Source organism: Lithobates pipiens, unplaced genomic scaffold (genome assembly GCF_037356315.1).
Source record: "Lithobates pipiens isolate NorthernLeopardFrog02 unplaced genomic scaffold, aLitPip1_a1.2 Scaffold_10, whole genome shotgun sequence".
Lineage (NCBI taxonomy): Eukaryota > Metazoa > Chordata > Amphibia > Anura > Ranidae > Lithobates > Lithobates pipiens.
Genome location: NW_027507686.1, coordinates 228,563,563 through 228,589,424, shown reverse-complemented (window position 1 = coordinate 228,589,424; position 25,862 = coordinate 228,563,563). Strand labels below are relative to the sequence as shown.

General features: G+C 42.4%; 1 protein-coding gene across 8 annotated transcripts in view; it reads left to right on the top strand.

The window, feature by feature from the left end:
• The window catches only part of SHANK2 (SH3 and multiple ankyrin repeat domains 2), a 1,084,923-nt gene that overhangs the window by 277,758 nt on the left and 781,303 nt on the right, over window positions 1-25,862 (top strand). For all 8 annotated transcript variants that reach the window (XM_077462543.1, XM_077462526.1, XM_077462535.1 and 5 more), the window contains exons 3-5: window positions 7,134-7,337; window positions 11,331-11,402; window positions 20,601-20,709. In XM_077462543.1, coding sequence (XP_077318669.1) covers window positions 7,134-7,337; window positions 11,331-11,402; window positions 20,601-20,709 — 385 coding nt within the window. The remainder of the gene's footprint in view (window positions 1-7,133; window positions 7,338-11,330; window positions 11,403-20,600; window positions 20,710-25,862) is intronic.

Here is a 25,862-nt window from a genome sequence, read left to right as displayed (position 1 = left end):
GTGACTGGGGGGGGAGGGCGATCGGGGGGGGGGGGGGTTTGTGTGCCTGTGTGTGCCTACATGTCAGTGTAGTGTTGGTGCACACTTACTTTCTGTCTTCTCCTCGTAGTCCGGTCAATAAGACCGCCCCGAGGAGAATGATATCACTTCCTCCCTGCCTGTGTTTACTATACACAGAGGGAGGAAGCTTCTAATTCGCCAGGAGCGATCGAGAGGGGGTGGCCAGAAACCAAAGGCCATCCCCTCATCCCGGATCGATCCTGAAGCGAAACGGACCGCCGTATCCAGTGGGAGGGGGTCCGATCGGACCCCCCACCCGCTGGAAGGCAAGCACGTACATGTACGTGCTTGTGCCTGTACATGCCATTGTGATGACGTACAATGGCATGCGGCGGTCCTTAAGTGGTTAATGGAGGCTTATAACCCCTGTCAGATTTTTTTTCAGCCATCTGTGTCTCATTGCAGGGATTTCCCTTCACTTCCTGTCCCATAGCCAAACAGGAAGTATGAGGAAATCCCTTCAGATGAAGGGAATTCCTTGGGCACTCCCAGGTCACCTGAACGAGTGTCCCCATTGGAAGATTTCCCCTCTATTACTTTTCTGGGGACAACCCAAAATTTGTTATTTACTTTCACTGATAATAGTAAACAGGACAAAGAGAGAGTGAAACTCCTTAATGGGGACACATACAGCACATACTCTTTATGCCTTTCCATCGACTTACAATGGATGGTGCTTTTAAAAAAAACTGCAGCATGCAGGATTTTCAAAGTGCAGCAGACCTGCAATGCGATGAGTTCCATAGGATTTAAAGAGATACACTTTTTTTTTAATGCATTTTTCTTTTTACTACTACCTACTGCTATCACTGTAGTAGTGTCGATTTATTCAGGTATGTGACATATTGTACATACCGTACTTACGGTATATTTGGTCCAAGCTAGAACAATGCAACTATGTAATAAAATTCATACTTAAACCTCAGCTTTAACTCTATACTGAAAAATCTGTTTTTGGTTGAATTAACTACAGAAAATTAAGTCCTGCTAGATCGCTTCAGTTTGGCCCCTTTTGCAGATACAGTGCATCTGGAAAGTATTTACAGCACTTTACTTTTTCCACATTTTGTCATGTTACAGCCTTATTCCAAAATGGATTAAATTCATTATTTTCCTCAAAATTCTACAAACAATACAACATGAAAGAGAAATTTTTTGAAATCTTTGCAAATTTTTATATATAAAAAAAAATCCCAAGTATTCACAGCTTTTGCGCCATACTTTATTGAAGCACCTTTGGCACCAATTACAGCCTCAAGTCTTTTTGAGCATGACGCTACAAGCTTGGTACAGCTATTTTTGAGCAGTTTCTCCCATTTTTCTTCTTTGCAGGAACTCTCAAGCTCCATCTCCAGAGATGTTCAATCAGGTTCCAGTCTGGGCTTTGGCTGGGCCACTCAATGACATTCACAGAGTTGTCCTGTATCCACTACTTTGTTATCTTGGCTGTGTGCTTAGGGTCGTTGTCCTGTTGGAAGATGAACCTTCACTCCAGTCAGAGGTCCAGAGTGCTCTGGAGCAGGTTTTCATCAACGGTGTCTCTACATTGCTGCATTCATCTTTCCCTCAATCCTGGCTAGTCTCCCATTTATTGCCCCTGAACAACATCCCCTCAGCATGATGCCACCACCATGCTTCACTGTAGGGATGGTATTGGCCAGGTGATGAGCGGTGCCTGGTTTCCTCCAGACATGACGCTTGCCATTCAGGCTAAAGAATTCTATCTTTGTTTCATCAGACCAGAGAATATTGTTCCTCATGATCTGAGAGTCCTTCAGGTGCATTTTGGCAAACTCCAGGTGGGCTGTCATGTGACTTTTACTGAAGAGTGGCTTTGGCCACATTACCATACAGGCCTGATTTGTGGTGTGCTGCAGAAATTTTTTTTCTTCTGAAAGGTTCCCCTCTCTCCACAGAAAAATGCTGGAGCTCTGTTAAAGTGACCATCGGGTTCTTGGTCACCTCCCTGACTAAGGCCCTTCTCCCCGGATCGCTCAGTTTGGTCAGGTGGCCCGCTCTAGGAACAGTTCCAAACCTCTTCCATTTACAGATAATGGAGGCCACTGTGCTCACTGGGACCTTCAATGCTGCAGAAATGTTTCTGTACCCTTCCCTAGATCTGTGCCTCCATACAATCCTGTCTCTGAGGTCTACAGACAATTCCTTGGACGTCATGGCTTGGTTTGTGCTCTGACATGCACTGTGGGACCTTACATAGACAGGTGTGTGCCTTTCCAAATTATGTCCAATCAACTGAATATACCACAGGTGGACTCCAATCAAGTTGTAGAAACAATTTAGGGATGATCAGCGGAAACAGGATGCACCTGAGCTCAATTTTGTATGTCCCGGCAAAGACTGTGAATACTTATTTATATGAGATTTTTTTTTTTTTTTCTTTTAATATGTTTTGCAAAGATTTAAAACAAACGTTATTCACGTTGTCATTATGGGGTATTGTTTGTAGAATTTTGAGGAAGATAATGAATTTTTGGAATAAGGTTGTAATGTAACAAAATGTGGAAAAAGTTAAGTGCTGTGAATACTTTCCGGATGCACTATATAGCTATGAAAAAATTAAGTAATTATAATGTTTAACGTCTGGTATAACGCTGTCTCACTCTGCTCTGCACATGCCCAGTTGCTCCCTATTCTCAGCACTGTGCCTAAAATCAAAGCCACTAGAGGCCGATCAGCTGAGAAATGTAAGATTTATTGTTGAAGGGGGAAGAAAGCAACAGCAATGACACAGACTGTGTGGAGGGAGAAGAAAAGAGCAAGATAAACTCTGCAGACACAAGGACAGTGTCTTAACCGCTTGAGGTCTGCCCACCGCATATATACTGCAGCAGGGCGGCCCTATTGCAAGAAACTATGTAGCTGTACGTTGTTTCCTGCATGAGATACTGTGGCCACGTGTGCCTGCTGCACAGCGAGGGGAGTCGATGCACAGGTCCGCCGGCCGCAATGTCCGCAGGCCACCCGCCATCGCTCCTCAGAGAGGCATAACAGGGATCTGCCAGTGTAAACAAAGCAGATTCCTGTTCTGACAGGGAAGTACAGTGTGATTGTCTGTTCCTAGTGATCAGGAACAGCGATCTCTCTCTACTCCCAGTCAGTCCCCTCCCCCCACAGTTAGAAATACCTCCCTGGGACACAACCCTTTGATCGCCCACTAATGTTAACCCCTTCCCTGCTAGTGCCATTTATAAAGTAATCAGTGCATTTTTATAGTACTGATTGCTGAATAATTGTCACTGGTCCCGAAAAAGTGTCTGATCTTTCTGCCACAATGTTGCAGTTATGCTAAAAATTGCTGATCACCGGCATTTCTGGTATGTAAAAAAAAAATTATAAAATTGCTATAAATATATCCCCTATTTTGTAGATACTATAACTTTTGCGCAAACCAATCAATGTATGCTTATTGTGATATTTTTTGATAAAAAAAATTTAGTGGAATACATATTGGCCTAAACTGATGAATACATTTTTATATATATATATATATATATATATATATATATATATATATATATATATATATATATATATATATATATATATATTTTTTTTTGGATATGTATTATTGCAGAAAGTAAAGTGTTATGTTTTTTTTTTTTTTTAATTGTCAGTCTTTTTTTGTTAAAGCTCAAAAACTAAAAACTGCAGAGGTGATCAAATACCACCAAAAAAGCTCTATTTGTGGGAAAAAAAAGGACATACGTTTTATTTGGGTACAATGTCACACACCCATGCAATTACAATGGCCGGTAGCCCCCCCCAACTGTTTGGTGTGCTGATGGTACAAGTTCCTGGAAGATGTGATGCAAGTATCCCAGAAGGCTGCAAGACCTGTGACGACACATCATTCTGGCCTAGGATAGAATGACGGTGGGGGAAAATTTAAATAGTTGGAAGGAAAATACATTTTCCTGCAACTCAGTTTGAGGAGGGGGCTATTAAAATGGAACATTACATTGAATATTAAAATTGAATTAAATAGTGTTTTTGGTTTGTGGTGCTCTTCTGATGCAGTGTAGTACTGCTTGAAGCTGATCATAGGTGGATTGAAATTCGGCCGGTCCAGTAGAGACCAACTGAATCTCAATCCATCTATGACCGTTTCCCACTTAACAGAAACAGGAACTTCTGTATTATCTTTTATTAAATGGGTTTTGACACCCTCTGAGTGATGCACTTTGCCAAGTCCTAAACGCTGTCATGGGCAGACACTTCCAGAGTTTAATCTAATATGAATATCCTTAAAGTTTTGTGCTTTCACTTAACAGCCTTAGCGACTTGTGTACAACCAGCCTGTTGGTTTTTTCCCCAAATGCTTAGTGCCACCGGATATACCCGGCAACACTAATCATTGTGTTCTGCCGGCAGGGAAGGCTCCCCGCTGGTAGAATGCAATATTGTTGTCGGTCTGTGTCGAGGCGGAAATCGTGAAATTTCCTTTCCTTCCACCACAGGTGTAAAGAAAATTGCATAATCTATGGCCTGCCTAAGGCAGAGGAATAATCGTAGAATCCTCTTTGTTCTCTAGAAATGGGATCTCTTCAATTTACCGTTTTAGTTTTATGTTGGATGTGTATAACTATGGTATGTCTGGAGTGCACTGGCATTGCTCTGGAGAAATCCTGTATATTGTGTTGATCATTTTCACTAGAATTATTGATTCAGTAAAACTAGTATCAGCGAATTGATGGCCTCAGGGCTACACGATTCTGAAGAACAAATGTACTATGTCTCTGAGGCCTAACTAATGCATGTTAACTGTGAAAAAAGAAAATGTGCTGCGAGTTTCATTGAAGAATCAAATATAGCCAGCTTGTTTTCCTCTTGGTTACACGAGTACAGGGACCGATGAACAGCCCCGGACAGTTTGCATCTAGGGCCATTTATCAGTCCTTGTACACGTGTAACCACTAGGATTGCTACCTGTCCGGGATTCACCCAGACAGTTCGGGTTTGGACTCGTGTGTCTGGGTTTCAAACTGCCTGAAACCCGGACACATTATTCAGACTGGACTCTGGCCTCCCAGCAGGGTCGCTGGCTTTAGTTGTCTAAGCTGAGAGTGTCTGATACACTCTCTTTCACACTGCCCAATCCAGCACTAACAGTTCCTCTTCATACAAATGGGAAAAGAGAGCTCAATCTGCTCCTCTTACTCCCACCCCTACCCCTCTGTGTCTGCCCACACTCAGACAAAGGAAAGTAGGGAATGGAAATTTGAAGTCCAGCAGCCTCAGATACATCTGCATGAGAGGTACTGACTGCCAAGGGGTGAGTGAGCTCGCCATCCATCCCTGTCTGTGACTGAAGTCTCCCCCCTTCTCTCTCCTGCCTCTGAGTGAGTACACTAAGGCAAATCAGGGTTCTCAGAGCACCCCTTATATCACAGTTCCCCTTTACACCGGAGGCCACAGTGTTCCCCCTTACATCAGAGTCCTCACCGTGCATCGGAGTACTCGGTGTCCCCCCTTAAATCAGGGTTCCCAGAGCATCCCTTATGTTAGAGTCCCCAGAGTTCTTCCTTACACCAGAGTCTGCAGAGTCCCGCCTTACAGTGAAAGGGAACTCTGTGGATTCAGATGAAAAGGGGGGAACTCTGTGGATTCTGATGTAAAAGGGGAACTCTTGTGATTAACTTCATATTATTGGAAATGTTATTTAATTGCAAAATTTATGTATACTTTATACTGTAAAAAAAAATCCTGTGCGCCACTACAGTGTCCGGGTTTGACTTGAAGTAAAAGTGGCAACCCTAGTAACCACGGAGATGCGTACTGATGCAACGTCTGACACCGCGTCTTTGATTTGTGCATGCTGTGGTTGAACTCCTAACTCCTCTGACTCCTGAGCGCAGAAATACGCTGAATTCTGATGGTGTATACCCAAATGTGTTCATTTGCATAATCCCTAAGAAATTACAGGCGTACAGTGACAGTGCCTGTAAGTCTGTTATTGTTTCATATAGACTGCTGGCTCTACTCCAACACCTGTGAATCCCAGGTGCAGAAATTAGCTGAATTTGATGGCATATGCCTGAATGCATTGGTGTGCAGGAGCCTTAAGTGGTCACAAGCACACAGCTATGGTGTCTGTAGGCCTGTCATTGGTTTGTACAGGGTGCTTCCTGCAGCTGTACTCCAACGCCTGAGACTCTAACACACATGCACTGAATTCTGCTGAGCTCCCAAATGTGTCCGTCTACATGAGACCTTAGATGCAAGTTTACAGAGCCATTACATACAAGAAGTAAAAGTTATCTCTCTATCCAGCAAGCACTGCAGCCAAGCTAAAACAGAAAGGTCACTTAGTTTACTATAGCATGCAGGGCTTTTTTTTAAACAATAGGTGCTGGAACTCAACCATGACCCCCCCCCCCCAAAACCCCTCCACCCGCTCATACCCTCCAAATCCCATCAAATAGCGGGTGTAGTCAGTCAAATTTCATGAACAGTAGGAACGTCTTAAAGGGCCATTAAATACCAGGATTGCATTACATACAGAGTGCAGAGTTCAGGGGTGTTACATAACAAAGTGTAGAGCTGTCACTTGTAAACACAGAAACCGTTCCACCAAGTTCCCCCTGAAAAAAAGCCCTGATAGCATGTATGTAAATGCCAAGTATTAACTTTTCTTATATGCTTCCCTTTATTTTGGTAAATGTACCAATAAAGCGTTTTATCTGTTTGCTAAAGTGCATTAAAGTGGTTGTAGATTAAGGCTTACCTGTAGGTCCAAGAAATATCTCCCAAACCTATACGGTTTAGGAGATATTTGCACCGTAGACAGCGGCGCGCGGGTGCACTGAGCGTGGCATCCTCGATAACGAAGATGCCGCGCAATGCCGCGCGTCTCGGCTCCCATGCGCATGCGCAGGAGTGACGTCAGTGATTTACTCAGTTGGCTTTCATGTCACATGCTGGCTTTTGGACCAGAGCAGGTTGAAATCTGATGTACCTCATTTGCTTTTTCTGCCACACAGTACCATTCTAGGTATATTTTTGGAAAACAGTTGGAGTCACACAATTTACAATTCTCTTTATATCTATTGCAGAAATGCGTCAGGTTTAACCCCAATGCCACCGTTTGGGTGGCAAAACAGAGGATCTTGTGTACCCTCAATCAGAGTCTGAAGGATGTCCTCAATTATGGCCTTTACCAACCCTACAGTAATGGAAGAGAAGGAAAGTTCCTAGATGAAGAACGACTGCTGCGGGACTATCCTCAGCCTATGAGCAGAGGCGTGCCTTCCTTGGAGGTAAGTGCGGTACACTCACTACAAACCACTATGTGTTGCTAAATTGTTCAGGTAGATGGGGTGTAAGGAACACTTATAGCTTGGTAGTTACCACCGTGCAGTGATGGGGTACTAGGTTCAGTTTCTGCAGGGTGTGTCTGCATTTTTCTTTTACAAAAGGATTTTATTGCAAGAAATAAAATCATCAAATGAAATCAACAAAGAAATGGTTACATAAGAACATAGCATAAAGAAAAGGGTCCCAACAGAGGGACGCTGAAAAGAACGTTATATAATTCACACACGTGATTACAATGTTAACTAAAATCCTTAAGTTCTTGATGAAGAGAGTTTAATACTCAAACTATTATGCCTGGTAGACTAAGACCTGGGTATCCAAACTTGTTAATAAAAAAAAAAAAAAAAGTTCAAAACAATACAGCTGACAGAGAATGGGTATTCATGTACTTAAATTTATGATATACAAATTTTAAGATGTTATCACTGTAACCATCCTCACCAAACCAACGGCCGGCGGCCTGGTGAGTAAGAGACATTTATACATGGGAGGAGAAAAAAGAACTAGAGCAAAAGATAGAAATATAAGTGGAAAGGGAAGAGGAAAGACGCCAAGAAAAGAAGAGAGGGGGAGGAGTCCAAAGGAGTGTGCAATGGGAGATCGCTGCAATTGAAATAAGCGTATTATCGAACCTGGAGGGTTGATTGTATGCAATCCACGGCTGCCAGACCATGAGAGATTTGTTATGGGTATCCGAGGCAAGGTCCTCAATTTTTTCGTTTTTATCATAATATCGTTTATACTATTCTTGACTGCTTCATAGCTAAGCACAGGGGTTTTCCAAGCTCCCGCAATGGTCAACTTAGTTGCAGTAAAAAGATGCAGAGCCAGTTGGTGTTAAAGCGGGAGTCCGCCGGGACTCCGCGTTTTTTTTTTTTTTTAAAAGTCAGCAGCTACAAATACTGCAGCTGCTGACTTTTAAAATAGTGACACTTACCTGTCCAGCGCGCCCGCGATGTCGGCACCCGAAGCCGATCTCTAGATCGACACTCGAGTGCTGCCGCCGCCATCTTGGGTGTGGGAATCAGGAAATGGAGCCTTTCGGCTTCATTTCCCGGTTCCCTACTGCGCATGCGCGAGCCGCGTTGCGCAATGAGGACGGTCCCCGCTGCCTCTGGGATCTGTGTGTTTCCCAGCAGGCAGCGGGGCACTTGCGGAAGGGGGCGGGTACTTGCGGAAAGGGGCGTAATGTACGCCCCTTTCCGCAGAGAGCTAGCCCAGAAGTGGGTGCAGTTACCTGGATTATCCAGGTAACTGCACCCCCCTCCCCCCTGAAAGGTGCCAATTGTGGCGCCGGAGGGGGGGAGGAATCCGATGAGCGGAAGGTCCATTTTAGGGTGGACCTCCGCTTTAAGAATGAAGCAGTTCGGATATTGGCTTACAATGAGTCTTGTAGGGGTCTCTTTTGAGGTTAGTGTGAAACATGTTATGAAGGAGGGTGTAAACCCTGACCCACAATCTGCACTCCAAATGTGAGCCATAGTACCTTCCTGTGAACAGCCCCGAAAACAAAGGGGAAAATAAGATGAAATGAATCGGGCCAGTATAGCTGGTGTATACTACCATCTATAGAACACCTTGTAAGAATTCTCCAATATAAGAACATTTTTGGAGCTTTTCGAGAGGGCTATTGTCATGATCTGCCAGTCCTCAGGTGTCTGGCTTCACAAATCCTTCTCCTATTGTAAATGATAAGGCTGTATTGGAGGTTTTCTAAAGGAAATGATTGAAGAATAAAGTAAGGATATCAATCCTGGGGAATGGGGCCAAGCCCTGCAAAGGCTTTCAAAAGCAGTTAACGTATAGGGGGTAGGTTGGGATTTTATAAGTTGTTGAAGGAAGTGTCTAAGTTGCAGATAACTATAATGTTCCAATTTACCAAGGGAATATTATGAGAGGATCTGAGAACTTCAGAAGTTAGTATTCTGGTAGGGGTGAACAGAGAATGAATGTCAGTGAAACCATTATCAGTCCACCAGGAGAATTGCTTAGGATTTTCTCAACTGGGGGGAAATAATGGACAGTGAGTAATCCGAAGTAAATGGGTAAATATTAGACCAGCTGAAAAATTGACTCAGTGCTATAGGCGGAGAGAATGAGTTAAGCAAGGTCCTAGCATGGTCGGGGCAATGTTTGGGGGGGTGGGGGGAGCCAAGATGGGGATGAAATGGGGATAGGATGGAAGTCGATAGTGGCCCACAATGGCAAGTGTCTGCATTTTTATATAGCATGATTAACATTCTTCATTCCTACAGTAGCACAGTGCCGTGAAATTTTCCACATTTTGTCATGTTACAACCAAAAAACGTAAATGTATTTTATTGGGATTTTATGCGATAGACCAACACAAAGTGGCACATAATTGTGAACTAGAAGGAAAATGATAAATGGTTTTCAAATGTTTTTACAAATAAATATCAAAAAAGTGTGGTGTGCATTTGTATTCAGCCCCCTTTTACTCTGACACCCCTAACTTAAATCTAGTGTAACCAATTGCCTTCAGAAGTCACCTAATTAGTAAATAGAGTCCATGTGTGTGTAATTTATGCTCAGCTGTTCTGTGAGGCCCTCAGATGTTTGTTAGAGAACTTTAGTGAACAAACAGAATCATGAAGGCCAAGGAACACACCAGACAGGTCAGGGATAAAGTTTTGGAGAAGAGTTAGGTTATGAAAAAAAAATATCCCAAGCTTTGAACTTTTTACAGGGCATTGTTCAATCTATTATCCAAAAATGGAAAGATGATGGCACAACCGAAAACCTACCAGGACACGGCTGTCCATCTAAACTGACAGGCCCGGGCAAGGAGAGCATTTTTCAGATAAGCATCCAAGAGGTCCATGGTAACTCTGGAGGAGCTGCAGAGATCCACAGCTTAGGTGGGAGAATCTGTCCACAGCACAACTATTAGTCGTGCTCTCCACAAATCTGACCTTTATGGAAGAGTGGCAAGAAGAAAGCCATTGTTGAAAGAAAGCCATAAGAAGACCCAATTTAAGCCATGTGGGGGACACAGCAAGCATGTGGAAGAAGGTGCTCTGATGAGATGAGACCAAAAGTGACATTTTTGGCTTAAAAGCAAAATGTTATGTGTGTCAGAAACCTAACACTGCACATCACCCTGAACACACCATCCCCACCGTGAAACATGGTGGTGGTGGCAGTATCATGTTGTGAGGATGGTTTTCTTCAGCAGGGACAGGAAAGCTGGTCAGAGTTGATGGGACGATGGATGGAGCCAAATACAGGGCAATCTTAGAAGAAAACCTGTTAGTCTGCAAAAGACTTGAGACTGGGACAGAGGTTCACCTACCAGCAGGACAACTCTGAACATACAGCCGGAGCTACAATGGAATGGTTTGATCAAAGCATATTCATGTGTTTAGAATGGCCCAGTTAAAGTCCAGACCTAAATCCAATTTAGAATATATGGCAAGACTTTAAAATTGCTGTTCAGACTCTCACCATCCAATCTGACAGAGCTTGAGCTATTTTACAAAGAAGAATGTGCAAAAATGTCACTCTCTAGATGTGAAAAGCTGGTAGAGACATCCCCAAAAAGACTTGCAGCTGTAATTGCAGCGAAATGTGATTCTACAGAGTATTGACTCAGGAAGGCTGAATACAAATGCCCCCCACACTTTTCACATATTTATTTGTAAAAAAAATTTGAAGACCTTTCATTGTTAATTTCCTTCTACTTCACAATTATTTGCCACTTTGTGTTGGTCTATCACATACAATTCTATTAAAATACATTTACGTTTTTGGTTGTAACATGACAAAATGTGGAGAATTTCAAGGGGTGTGAATACTTTTTCAAGGCACTGTATGTGCCTATGCTTCTATTGTTAAAATATAAAAAATTGTAATAATTAATATTGTTAAAACTGGTTATAGATAATAGTCTTTGCTGTCATTTTTTTCTTTTTCAGTTTCGATATAAAAAGAGGCTGTACAAGCAATCCAGTATTGACGAGAAACAGATTGCCAAACTACATACAAAAGTATGTTGCATATTCTGTCGTAGAATGAATGTTACTTGTGTGTTTGTTTCTTTTTTTGTTTTTTGTAACATTTTGACATGTACTATACATTCATTACCACTTTCATTTTACGCACAGTGGTTACTGAAGTGGAGGTTTTAAATACTTGTTTTAAATTGGCCAGAAACTGTATGTAAGCTATAAAACCTTTTGCTTTTTTAAGTAGTATTTTTTTTAAGTTAACTTTTCAGACCACATTATTTTGCAAGTGATAGTAATACATCATGGAATAAAGTACATGAGAGCGATTCCTGTACCATGGCGCTTCCCATGCTCTACTTGCTCCTGTGCTTTGCCCTTTCTAGTAGGGATAAGGATTGTGAACCCTGAGGAATCCCCGTGAACCCAAATCATGAACTTGTGATTGAAAACTTTGAAGGTTTGCCGCCAGAAATCGGGAACCTTCTGAAATGCATTGCATAGCCTTTGCCCCTGGTCAGCTGCCCCACAGAAGCCAGTAATCTGAAAGAATGGGTAACCAATCCAGTTACTTTAAGGGATCGTTCACAGGGATGGTAAAGTGATTGTAAAGGTCTATTTTTTAAGAAATAAAAAAAAGTTATACCTGATCTGTGCAAAGGTATTGCACAGAGGTCTCGAACCACCTCAGCTTAGGTCCTTCACCGGCACTCTCGTCTCTTCCTTCCTTCTGCTTGCTAGGGGGGCAATCATCTGGGCTAAATCCTGAGTCAGGCTGTGTTCGTCTGTTGCCAAATGCTGATCGGCTTAGCCCCCCCCTCCCCCTGCTTATTCCTTACAGGATTTAATTTACAGAAGCGGGTGACAATTGCTCCGCTGCTGCCTATAAGTTAAGGGTCTCAAACTGGCAAAACTACAAGTCCCATGAGGCATTGCAAGGCTAAAAGTTACAAGCATGACTCCCACAGGCAGAGGCATGATGGGATTTGTAGTTTTGCAACATCTGGAGGGCCGCCAGTTTGAGACCCCTGCTCTAAGTCCTGTGAGGAGAGAATGAGAGACACCCTGCTGCTCTTGAGCACAATGCTGGATCAGGCTCGGATAAATATTTGGGGGGGGGGGGGGCTGGGTGGAAGTTTTTTTTAAATCTTAGGGCAGAGAATGCATTAAGGTAAAAACCTTTAGCCTTTACCACCACTTGCGTACAGCATCTGGTTTTGCAGTATTCATTCTGCAGCTTATGAATGACTCATTCACGTCAATAGGCCAAAGTCAGTAGTGTGTAATCGGCAGCGCAGGTGCTGTTGACTGCACATTGTTGATATCGACATCTTGGCTCCGAGTAGGGGCAGCAGCGGGCAATAGAGTACATGTACACTGTATAAATCTAAATGTAGCACAAATTTTATATGTGTAGAGACCGCTATAAATTCAGGATCTTGCTGTTAAAGGCCATCAAGTTACTGCATTTCTTCATATTCCTGTCTGAGTGATCGCTAAAGGGGTTCACCCACAGCAGCCATATTGTCAGTCAAAGTTGTTGTTAGGGAGAGTTGAAATAATGTGCTTTTCATTTTGACATTTGAGAATCAAACCCAGGAATATTTGGTTATACTCGCCTCCACTCTAACAATGTCCATGAGTGGTCCCTTGTTGGCATCTTCTCTATGGCTTCTTCTGGGTGCCAGTCTTTAGCCATTTTGATTGTGTGGTATGGGGATAGTGTTCATCTCACACACAGGGACCATGCCAAAGATGTACATTGTGCGAACGCATTGGGCTCCTTGCCTCTAGAAATAGTATGTAATTTGGGAGTCTAAGCCCTTGTACACACGGTCGGAGATTCCGACTGAATGTTTCCGATCGGACCGTTTTGTTGGATATTCCGACTTTGTGTGGTCTCCATTGGACTGTTTCCGTCAGAGTATCCGACGGACCAAGTTTTCCAACTTGTTGGTAAAATTGTCCGACAAAATGCTCCAATCGGACATACTCCAATCATGTGTAGAGAATTCCGATCGGACAAAGTGCCATGCATGCTCAGATCAAATTCCTACACCAAAGCTATTGGCTACTAGCCTGAACGTAGTCCCGTCGTAATGAAGTAACGTAATTACGTTGGATTTTCTGACAACTTTGTCCGACCGTGTGTATGCAACAGTTTCGGAAAAAATCAGTCGGACCAAATCCGACAGATTTGGTTGTCGGAATCTCCGACCGTGTGTACAAGGGCTAAGAATGCAGCCTTTGTTATTAAGGGTTTTCACATACTGTAGTCGTTTTTCAGGATACGCTTTTTAGCAGATTCTCTTTAGGGCCTTTTCATAACTTTCTTGGTTATGCAGATTGAGACAGGTACAGTCAACAATGGAGAGCTTCCATGGTTTGGATGTGCATAAAGTTCACCTTTTTAATAGAAAAAATAATGCATATATTTTTTTGCAGAAAAAATGTGCATTTATTATTTTTTCCTGCAGGAGCCTGCAAAGCATTGCACCCGTGATCAGTAGATTATGGGTGCAATGTCTTCTGCAGCCCTGCAGCTTTCAGCTTGTACCTCCATACAGGCTGTCACTTTGAAAGCTGCAGGGTTTGTGAATGAAGTACTAGGGTACTCATCACCACCACTGAAGTTCATTCAGAACTACAAGCCCTCTGCTATGGTGGCTGGCGGTACATTCATTTAGTTAATTCACGGGAAGCTATACATTTAGTTCATTCATTCATGGGAAACTATGAAGGCCATGCTACTTTCAAAAAGTCACGGTGGGTGCGGGATAAAGAACCACCGTCCACTGTAAAAGAGGAAGGCGGAATGGGGATTGGGGGAAAGGCAGCAGGAGTTGGAATATATTACATGTTCCAAAAGTTGAACCTATCCTTTAAAGCACATGTAATAAATAAAATGTAATACAGCTTACTAGTCTTTGAATGTGGTGGCTACATTCATTTTCAAGATTTTTTTTTTTTCTATTTTTCGTAAGTAACAGGACAGAGATGCATGATAAAAGATATCCAAGAGACAAATTTTGATTTCAACAGACCAAGTTATTCTAAAATACTTAAAGCTTTCATTATTTAAAAAAATACAAACAAAGCATCTGCCTCTCCCCCTCCTCTACAACTTTGTCAAGGTGCTCTCTGAGCCCACATGGGTTGGTAAGGTAAAATTCCCATGACGCTTAGTCATCAAGCAATGCTGTAATTCTCGCTCATCTAAACATACAGGTTTTGTAGCTGACAACAGTTATTTTTTGTGATCTACTTTGATACAATAAAAATGGCATGATGATTGTATAGTTGTTATTTAATTAGGTTCTTCCTGAGTCTTTCGTCATAATGATGCACAAACTTGTATTTGGGATTATATATAATTATTTAGTGAAATATAGTTGAGGCATTTTGGATGGTAGCCCAGTTCTATAGTAACTGAACTAAAGAAAAAAATACTTGATTGAGCATGATTTATTTTTATATGACAACTTGCATAAGCCCTGTGGAATTTCATAAAAATTGTAGGGGATTTTCCTGAAGGTGGGGCACATCTAGGCATATGCATTGGCTGCACATTTAAAGTAGAACTTTGATCAACATTTTTTTCTTTTTTCCATTTTCGATAGAGTAAGGGAGCGTTATAACCCGTGTCAGATTTTTTTTTTTTCGCCATCTGTGTCCCATTTCAGAAATTTTCCTTCACTTCCTGTCCCATAGCCAAACGGGAAGTGAGAGGAAATCCCTGCAAATTAGGGGAATCCCTTGGGGTCCCCCGGGTCACCAGAACCAGTGTCTCCATTGGAAGATTCCCCCCTCTATTACTTTTCTGGGGATAACCCAAACTTTGAGATTTTCTTTACTTTCACTTTCAATGATAATGGTGAACAGGACAAAGAGAGAGGGTGAACCTCTTTAACGGGGGCACAGACAGCAATAAAACTGACAGGTGTTCTAATCCCTCTCCACTCCATCCAAAACTAGTTTTACTTTAACTACTTCCCAACTGCACTATAGACAAAAGATGGCTACAGCGAGGCCGTCCAGTTCTGGGAGGGTGTCTATGGACGCTCTCTCAAAACCACTCTCACTGCGCGCCCCCTGGGGCATGCATGTAGCATGCTCTGTGATCATTGTGTCCTTCAGACAAAGCTGATAAGATTGTAGCAGATGGCCAATCACAGCGGCCCTGTACTATGTGATCAGCTGTGTCCAATCACAGCTGATCACATGTAAACTAACTTGCTGGTTATCTGCATTTTTCATGCGCTGTCAGTGGAGAGAGGAGAGATGGTAATTGGCAATTCTGACATCACACATTTACACTGATAATCGGGGCACTGATCATCATTGCCTTGATTATTGGTGCAGCCCCAACAGTGCCCATCAGTGCTGCATATCAGTGCCCAATGTCATATCAGTGTGATCAGCTGTGTCCAATCACAGCTGATCACATGTAAACAAACTTGCAGGTTATCGGCATTCCTCACGTACTTTCAGTGTGATGAGAGGAGAGCTGGTAACTGACAGCTCTGACATCACACATTTACACTGATAATCGGGGCATTGATCATTAGTGCCTTGATTATTGGCATAGCCCTATCGGTGCTACATATCAGTGCCCATCAGTGCAGCCTCACCAGCGCACATCAGTGAAGGAGAAAATGACCTATTTGCACCATTTTATAAGAAAAACTAAAACTTTTTTTTTCTTCAAAATGGTCAGTCTTTTTATTTTATTTTATTTTATAAGCAACAAATAAAAAACCCAGTGATGATTAAATGCCACCAAAAGAAAGAAATAAAGAAATCTGTCTAAAAAAAAAAAAAAAAAAAAAAAGAGATAAAAATTTTATACGGGTACAGTGTTGCATGAATGCCCGATTATCTTTCAAATTGCGACAACGCTAAAAGATGAAAATTGTGAAGGGGGTGAAAGTGCCCAATATTGAAGACATTTTAATGGTAGCTAGTGAATGTTGGAGATCGCCAAAGCAAAATAAAGTATTTGGGTACATCTGCAATAAATCTTTGGCGATTGTGTAGGGAACGTGATTGTAGACAAAAGAGCAGCGGAGGTACCCATAGAAACCTTTCTGGACAGTTCAGGGTGAAGATTGCTTGGGTAAATCTCTAGTTTTATATTTGCTGCTTTCTAATTATAAAACATAATATAAAAACCATCCTAAAATAGCCTATCCGGGTGTTTTCGAATTTTCGGGTGAACTTGCTGTTCAATCCTTCATAAATAGACACCTCTTCATCAGGCAATTTGCTAGGCAGAAAAATATTTCACCACTTGTAGGATGTTATTAAAGAAGGACTTGAAATTATACATCGGAAATTCTGTAATAATTGTTGTTTTGTTGTGTAACAAAAAACATGTAAGGAGTGTTTGGCTAGTTATATTGGATGTTGTATATATTTTCATTATTTATTATGTACAGGGATAAAAAATTAATTTTTAATTAGCTTTTTTTCATTTTCTCAGTCTGATAAATATATAATATTGCATATGAATATTTCATATTTTCTCTTTCTAGCAAGCAGGTGGATTTGTGAGCACTTTTTTGTATGTATACGAAGCTCACCACCCAGTGAGGCTCCCTTTATTTTCTACATTCGGACTTTAGGTGTGATGCAAAGAGTGCCGACACTTCCCCGACACTCTGAGAGGCCCTTTGCTTCTCGGCCCTGATGTCACATATACCCATAGCAGTGGCCTAGAAGATCTTGCTTGATCTGCAAAGACTGTTTTGAATAAATCATAGCGGTGCAGTGACTATCCCCCCCCCTCCCCCCACCACCACCACTACCACACTACTCATACAGTTTCGGTTAGAGAAAGTCCTAACAGAGGTAGCTTTTTCTGGGCTCTTTAACCACATGCCAACCAGTGCACAACAATGCACGTTGGCACAATTGCATGGCTGGGCAAATGGGCGTACAGGTACGTCCCCTTTAAATCGCGGCATTGTGGGCGCACACCCGCCGCATACTCTGTGACTGTGCCTGCGCCTGCGGGTTCCGTGTACTCTATGTCCGCTGGGGGCGCACGATCGTGTCACGGAATGACAGAACGGGTCAATGCCTATGTAAACAAGGAGTTTCCCTGTTCTGCCTAGCAACATGACAGATCTACTGCTCCCTGTCATTGAGAGCAGTGATCTCTGTCATGTTCTAGTGAGGCAATCCCCCCCCACAGTTAGAATCACTCCCTAGGACACACTTAACCCCTCGATCGCCCCCTAGTGTTTAACCCCTTCCCTGCCAGTGTTATTTACATATTAATCAAAACTGTCCAATGTGTCCGCCATAATGTCACGATACAAATTGCAGATCGCTGCCATTACTAATAATAAAAAAAATAATAATAAAAATGCCATAAATCTATCCCCTATTTTGTAAACGCTATAACTTTTGCGCAAACCAATCAATATACGCTTATTGGGATTTTACCAAAAATATGTAGAAGAATACATATCAGCCTAAACTGAGAAAGAAATTTATTTTTTATATATTTTTTGAGGATATTTATTATAGCAAAAAGTAATACAATTATTATTTTTTTTTTTCTAAATTGTCGCTCTTTTTTTGTTTATAGCGCAAAAAATAAAAACTGCAGAGATGCTCAAATTCCACCGAAAGAAAGCTCTATTTGTGGGGAAAAAAATATGTTAATTTTGTTTAGGTGCAATGTTGCATGACCACGCAATTATCAGTTAAAGCGACGCAGTGCCGTATCGCAAAAAGTGCTCTGGTCAGGAAGGGGGTAAATCCTTCCCGGGGCTGAAGTGGTTAAATCCCCTTCCCCAGAACAGTTTGTAAAACTAGCCCATTGGTACACCTTGCTTTGCCAGACACTTAAACCAACTTATGTTGTTGACTATATTCTTGTTTTGTTAAAATGTTTCTATTATTAAAAACTGTAATACTTTTTCATATTTCCTGCTTTCAGTTAAATCCTTTTAGTGACGTGTACCCACACACTTTCTTTCCTGGGTGACGAATTTTACTCGGTTCAGCTGCAGCATTGTCAAATTTAACTCCATACTCCTTAGCTGGACTACAAGCAGACCTACCAGTGCATGGTGTGCTGGCACATTCTGCTGTAGTCACTGCCAATAGAGAATGTACACGTCCAACAGACATTTATTTAACCACATCAGCTTCGAATGGTTTACCCCCCTTCATGACCAGGCCATTTCTTGCTATACGGCACTGCGTTATTTTAAATGACAGTTGCACGGTTGTGCAACACTGTACCCAAATCAAAATGTGTGTCCTTTTTTCCCCACAAATAGAGCTTTCTTTTGGGGGCATTTAATCACCTCTGCAGTCTTAATTTTGTGTGCTATAAACAAAAACAGACCGACAATTTTCTGCTATAAAACATATCCAATAAAAAAAATTTAAAAATACAATTTTTTTCATACATTTTGGGCCAATATGTATTCTGCTACATATTAGTAAAAAAAAAATAATCCCAATAAGAGTATATTGATTGGTTTGCGCAAAAGTTATAGCATCTACAACTATAGTATATGTCCTGGAATTTTTATTTATTTTTTTGCTAGTAATGGCAGCGATTAGCAACTTCTAGCAGGACTGCGATATTGTGTCACTGTGCTAATGACACTAGCTGGGAAGGGGTTAACACCAGGGGCGATCAAAGCGTTAACTGTGTGCCTAGCCTGTGCTTTACTAAACTGTGGGAGGTGCTTGTACTAGGGGAAGGCAGAGATCTGTGTTCCTGCTTACAGAACGGCAATCTGCCTTGTTTACATATGAAGACTTTCGTTCCGCCTATGTAACGAATAATTGGCGGGTGCTGGCGGACATCGAGTCCGCGGTACCCGCTGATCGGCTCCCACTGTGAATAATCACAGTGTAAGTGGGCCGCTGGTGACGCACATGTGCGCCCCCAACTCGGAAGTGCTGGATCACGTACTAGGTATGTGATCCAGCGCAGGAGAGCCGTCTTGCCACTGTATACCAACAGTATACGGTCAGCAAGCAGTTGCAAAGGGTTTACAGGATGTGCACAATGCAAGGGGAGAAAACAAGGACTAAGGAAGAAGAAAACTGTATTTTATTAACAAAAATAATGTTATCTTGTTTTAGTCAAAGTACTTTTCAAAATGAAGTATTCTTTTGTAAGAGTTAAAGTGTATTTCCACTTTTGCAGCCAACTTAGGATTTATATTTGTCACATGTCTGCATTCACATAGCAAAAAAATAACAATAAATAAAACTGGAGCTTATATTTTTTTTTTGATGCCCTATTCTGGACCCTCCAGTAAGAAACAAATCCCAGGTAGTTCTCTTTGTTTATGAGGGCCCCCCCCCCATCATATGTCAAGTGTCCCCTGCCCTTACAGCACAAGGCACCCGAAGAAACAAAAAAATAAGCTAATATGGGGGATCCAACAAACGGGTTGGTTGCCCACTCACCTTTTAGTTTTAAGGTGTGGCTCCTATGGTAAAACCGGACATATAAAAAAAGAGCCCAACAGTCAGAATAACAGAGGTTATATAGAAGCCAATTAGTGGAGCATCCAACTGACAATTGAAAACGTTAATAAAAAAATTGCAAAGTCAAAAATTTGAATACAAGACATCACCTCCATCCCTGGAGCACTGTAGTCTGCTGAATATTGAGATATACTCAGATGCTGAGACAGGCAGAAGAGTTCTGTCCTCCGCTCTGCTGCTGACTGCTAAGATGAGGGGGGGGGGGGGGTGCATAGACAAACCTCTATGTGGCTGCATGGAGAAGCACAGGATCTGCCGGAGGAGTTCTGTCAGGGGGGTGCTACAGCTGCTGGAGAGGTGCGAGGGCCACATGGAATGTCCTGGCAGGCCAGATTTGGCTCGTGGGCCTTCTGTTTGACACATGTGGTGTAGAGGCTAGGCTTTATGCATTGCATGTTAATGAGTGCAGACTTGAGGCTCAGTCTAACATTGCTCAAAAGCTTTGCAGTCAGCCATGACACCTCCTACTGGGAAACCTCTATAAGGTGAGAAAAAAATGTAGGTATGCTGTGTGAATGGAGACACATAAACTATAGTGTCGTTTTCTCAAACTTGACTGCAAAAGTGGATTTTTTTTTTTATATGTAAATAAAAATTGTAGGGAAATAATTAAACAAATATTAGTTAAAATTTTAAACCTCAAAACAAATTAAAATAAATTAGGCAGATGCCTTTTTAGTTACCCTTTTAATCGGCTGCCTCTTATCTTTTTAGGCTAACTTGAGAAAACTGATGGACTACATTCAGCACTGTTCTGTGGAGAAAATCTGCAAAATGTTAGATCGGGGGCTGGACCCAAATTACCATGACCCAGAAAGTGGCGGTAAGGAAACCTGGCGAGCATTGCTATAGTTTCTGTCTAGACATTGAATTGGTTTTAACATCATTTTAGTTGCAACCAAGTGATAATTTGATTAATCAATGTTTAAGTGTTACATTTGGACTAGATATTGGTTTAACCACAAGCATATATATATATATATATATATATATATATATATATATATATATATAAACATATATCCTGTATATACCTCAGTGGCGGCTGGTGACGTTTTAGGATGGGGGGCACCAGTCCCCACCCATCCTTTTGGACCCATCCCACTTATCTTAAGCCACACCCCTTATAGAATCCACCAACTCCTTCCCCTGTATTTCACTTGCTTCCACACAGTGTCAGGAGTATACAGCTCAGCATCACAGGACGGAGAACACAGCTCAGCATCACAGGACGGAGTATACAGCTCAGCATCACAGGATGGCATATACAGCTCAGTATTACAGATGGGTGTATATAGGTCAGCATGCAATGTGGGGAAAAGAGTACCTTTTGACACTTGCATTTCTGGGCTAGACATGCAGACATCTCCACAAAGCTACAACATCACTGCAAAAAAAAAGCAATGGTTCAGTAGAGCTGAGATGCACAAACCCTCACGGTACAGGGAGATCGCACCCATTGAGTACTCAGAGGCATGCCCCTGCATGAGCAAAAGGGAATACACAATGGCAAGGGGGGAGGGGGGGTGCTGTCAGTGAGGGGAGGTCACCTGGTTACCAAATGGGTCAGTCGTAGACTTAAAGTTTTTTATTAATACGTGCTTTTGTGGACACAATTCCCAGGCCACCCACCTGTTGCAACCTCACTTTGATTGGTGTCTTATTGGTAGTAATAGAGCGTTGCATGATTGGACCTGTTTCAGAGAGAGTTATCTCTGGAACAGATGCTATCATGCAATGCTCTATTACTACCAATAAGACACCAAAGTAAGGTTGAAACAGGTGGGTGGCCTGGGAATTGTTTCCACAAGAGCACTTGTTAATAAAAAAACATCAAGTTTGCCACTGACCCGTTTGGTAACCAGTTGCGCCCCCCCCCACAGACAGCGGCTTTGACACCAACCCCCCCACCTGCGGGACTTACAACTCTGATGCCACAGACTCCCCACGGGGCCCGCAGTACTAATGACAAGAACTCACCTGTGGGAGGTTCGGCACTTACTGGGCTGTGGATCGGGCTGCGAATCCTCCTGTGTTTGCACTCTCCGCCATAGTGCGGACACAGGGTCAGGGGAAACTGGAAGTGACGCCATGCCTCCGGGGAAAGCACCGCCCATGTCTTACAGCAGTGTCTATAGAAATCCCCACAACTAGGGAAATGTCTGCTTTGTGTCACAAGCACTCACAACATTTCAAATGAAGCGTGTCGCCTTCAATCACTTGATTGCATAGACATTACGCTACCCATAGTGTACTGCGTCCGGCGCCCGTACACAGTGCACTTAAAGGACTTTGTGTGACCAGCTTTGGGGGTCGGCGCCATGCGCCCCCTATGGATGGGCCGCCACTGATATACCTTGTGTAAGAAGACCATAAAAAAAAACGGACACCTGTAGGCTCCACACATGGAATATGAGGTCTGTCAGGGAAAAAGTCCAGCCTTTGTTAATATAACAAGAACAGTTTATGCGACATCGATGTAACCTGGCAGCCAAGTAAAGTGGACTGAAATGCGCTTGTGTGAACAATGACTACTTCACTGTACTAGTCAGTGGGGAGAGTAGACACCGTTGAGTGAGCATATGTCCTGTGTGGTCATCACATTCAAATCGACTGAGCAAGTAGAGAAACAAATATGCATTAAATTTTGTGTTGAGCTTGAACATTCCTTGGTGGAAACTATTCTGATGCTTCAGAAGGCTTTCCAGGATGATGCAATGAGTGAGTGCAGGACAAATAAAAGTTTGACACAAACACTTCAAAGATGGTCTAAATTCTGTTGAAACTGATCCACGTTCTGAAAGGCCTTCATCAAGCAGAACACCTGATAATGTTGATTGTGTATGGACTGCAATCAACAAAGATCAGCTACTGAGTGTGAGAACTAGAAGCTGATCTGAGGAGTCCAAAAATGACTGTCTGGGACTTTCACTTAGCATCTTGGCATGAAACACACTGTGGCAAAATTTGCCACAACTTCTGCTACCAGAACAGAAGGAACAACGTGGTGCAGTTGCTAATGACTTGCTTCAAACTGCTAGCAATGAACCAGATTTCCTCAAGGTCATAACTGGAGATGAATCATGGGCCTATGTTGTGATCCAGAAACAAAGGCACAGTCGTCCCAATGGAAGTCACCTAGTTCTCTACGTCCAAAGAAGACACAGCAAAGTCGCAGCAAGATCAAGGCCATGTTAACTGTGTTTTTTGATTGGGAAAGTGTTGTCCATCTCAAGTACACTCCTCCAGGCCCAACAATTAGCTTCAATGTTTTTTGAAGGTTGAGAGATGCAATACTAATAAATCTGCAGCTGTCATGGGCAAATGGTGATAAGCAGATTCATCACAATGTGCTCATCTATGAAATCACAACTTGTCCAGAGTTTTTTGGCAAAACCAGAAATCATCCAGGTGATTCAGCTCCCCTACAGACCAGATTTGGTGCCCTGCAACTTTTGTTTTTTCACAAAACTAAAATCACCTTTGAAAGGGAGGCAGCTGATGGCGATTCAACAAAGGATTTTGCAGAGTGTTTTGAACAGTGTAAGCCCCCGTACACACGGTCCGACATTCTGCCAACCAAATCCATCTGATTTTGTCAGTCGGATTGTGTCCAAAACTGTTGCATACACACGGTTGGACAAAGTTGTCGAAAAATCCGATCTTTCAGAACGTGATGATGTAATTTCGTTACGATGGGCCTACGTTCACGCTAGTAGCCAATAGCTTTGATGTAGGAATTTGTATCTGAGCATGCGTGGCACTTTGTCCGATCGGAATTCTCTACACATGATCGGAGTATGTCCTATCGGACCAGTTTGTCGGAAAATATTTCCAACAAGTTGGGAAATTTGGTCCGACGGATATTCCGACGGAAACAGTCCGATGCATACCACACACAGTCGGATTATCCGACAACACGGTCTGATAGGACACATTCCGACGGATTCTCCGACCGTGTGTACGGGGGCTTAGAGATGCTGGGAAAATTGTGGTGGTCCCAAAGTGCCTATTTTGAAGGAGACTGAGACATCGTCGTACTATGTACAATGTTTCTTGTATCTGCTTCAATAAATATCTCTATTTTTCATATAACATGGCTAGGTACTTTCTGGACAGATCTCATGTGTTCGCTCAGAAGCTTGTTATTAAAGTATATATTTATCCTGTTTTATACTATCTTCAATGTATGTTAACAGAACTTTATAATGAAACCTGCAGATAAATGACAGTGGACTTCTGTAAGCTAAAATAAAGTACAAGATCTATCATTTAAAAATCCCATGATCTAAAGAAATTTCAGAACCACAAGAAAATAAAAAAAAATTATTGAAGTTCAGTAATAGCAAGGCTGAGCTATTTGAGCTAATGAGCTAAGGCGTCTGGAGAATTACCACCTAACACTTTAAAGAGGCCCTGTCACCATCTGAAATAATTACAGGTAAAGGCACAGAAAAAAATCTAGTATTGAACGCTTACTTGCAGTGTTTTTCTTTCCATAAATTATTTTTATTCACCTGCAGTGTGCCTCTAAAATTAAAAAATGGACTAGTCATTTCTCTAGCACAGGCCCATCAATTTTTGCATGTCATAGCCCTCTCCTCTTTTAAAGTTGGCCATAAAGATTTTTTTTCCATTTAGCCTGCAGGCTTCCTTCCTTCATCCTCACTATGCAACGGAAGAATGAATGGGGGATTTACTCTTCTGCTGTGGCTATTGTATTTTAACAGCCAGTCCCCTCAGCTGTGAAAATACCTAAACAGTGGATGTATCTGATCGGAAGCAGTCACTGTTTGGTTAACTATTTTCTGCCTGGCTCCTTAAAATTTCCAATCAAGGAATTTTGGGTGGGAAGGGGCCAATGGGGCCACCCACTGAGCAAAATTCGCTCAATGTATGGCCAGTTTTAGAGTGTCCAATTATTCTCTCTGCTGACCTAGGCCATCTGATTTTCCATGTGTTAGGTTTATCACAATAAGGGGTTTCTGGATTGGAAATTTCAATCTGGTATTTCATGCAAAAAAAAAAAATATTGCGGTTTATCGACTCACATATTTTGCATACAGTAGCTTAAAGCAGCGTTCCACCCAAAAGTGGAACCTCCACTTCTCTGCTCCGACCCCCCCCCCCCTCCGGTAGTACATTTGGCACCTTTGAAGGGGCAGGGGAGAACGAGTACCTGTGTTTGACAGGTACCCTTCTAGAGGTCGACCAATATGGGTTTTTCTCTGTCTGATGCTATATGACGCCGATTTTATTTATTTATTTTTTCTCTCATCTCATTTTTCAGGTGCTTTTGGACTAAAAATAGCACCTAAAAAATGGCTCCCCTGCAGTCTGCATGAAAGCCCGAGTGCTTTCACACTGAGGCGATGTGCTGGCGGAAGCTAAAAGTCCTTCAAGCAGTGTCTTTGAAAAGAAGTGGCCGATGAATGGGTTAAATGTGCCCGCACAGTGCCGCTGCCGAATCGCTTTGAAAGCAATTCGGCATTGGTGCCCATTCATTTCAATGGGCAGGAGTGGTGACGTTTTTATCGGCCTAATTTGCAGCACAATCAGCCGATGCTGATTATTTAAAAAATGCAGAAAATTGGCGATATATCGGTCGACCTCTATTCCCTTCCCCACTTCCGGGAGACTGCACCGTGGCCATCCCTCAAAAATTCAGCATCCTTCTTCCTCCACCGCCAGGCCAGTTAGAAAGCAGCACATTTTGCACATGTACAGTAGGGAATGGTGCCGGTAGCACCCAAGAGCCAATCCGAAAATTGGCTGGGGTGCCAACAGGTAGGTGTCCTAATATTAAGTCACCAGCTACAGTATTTGTAGCTGCTGACTTTAATTTTTTTGGGAGTGGGGGGGTGGGGGAGGAAGAACTCCTCTTTAAGGCAATACTGACAAGATTCCTTATAGTGTGCATAAACACATGTAAATGCCCATTTTCTTCTACTTTTAAAAGTATTCTTAACTATCAAC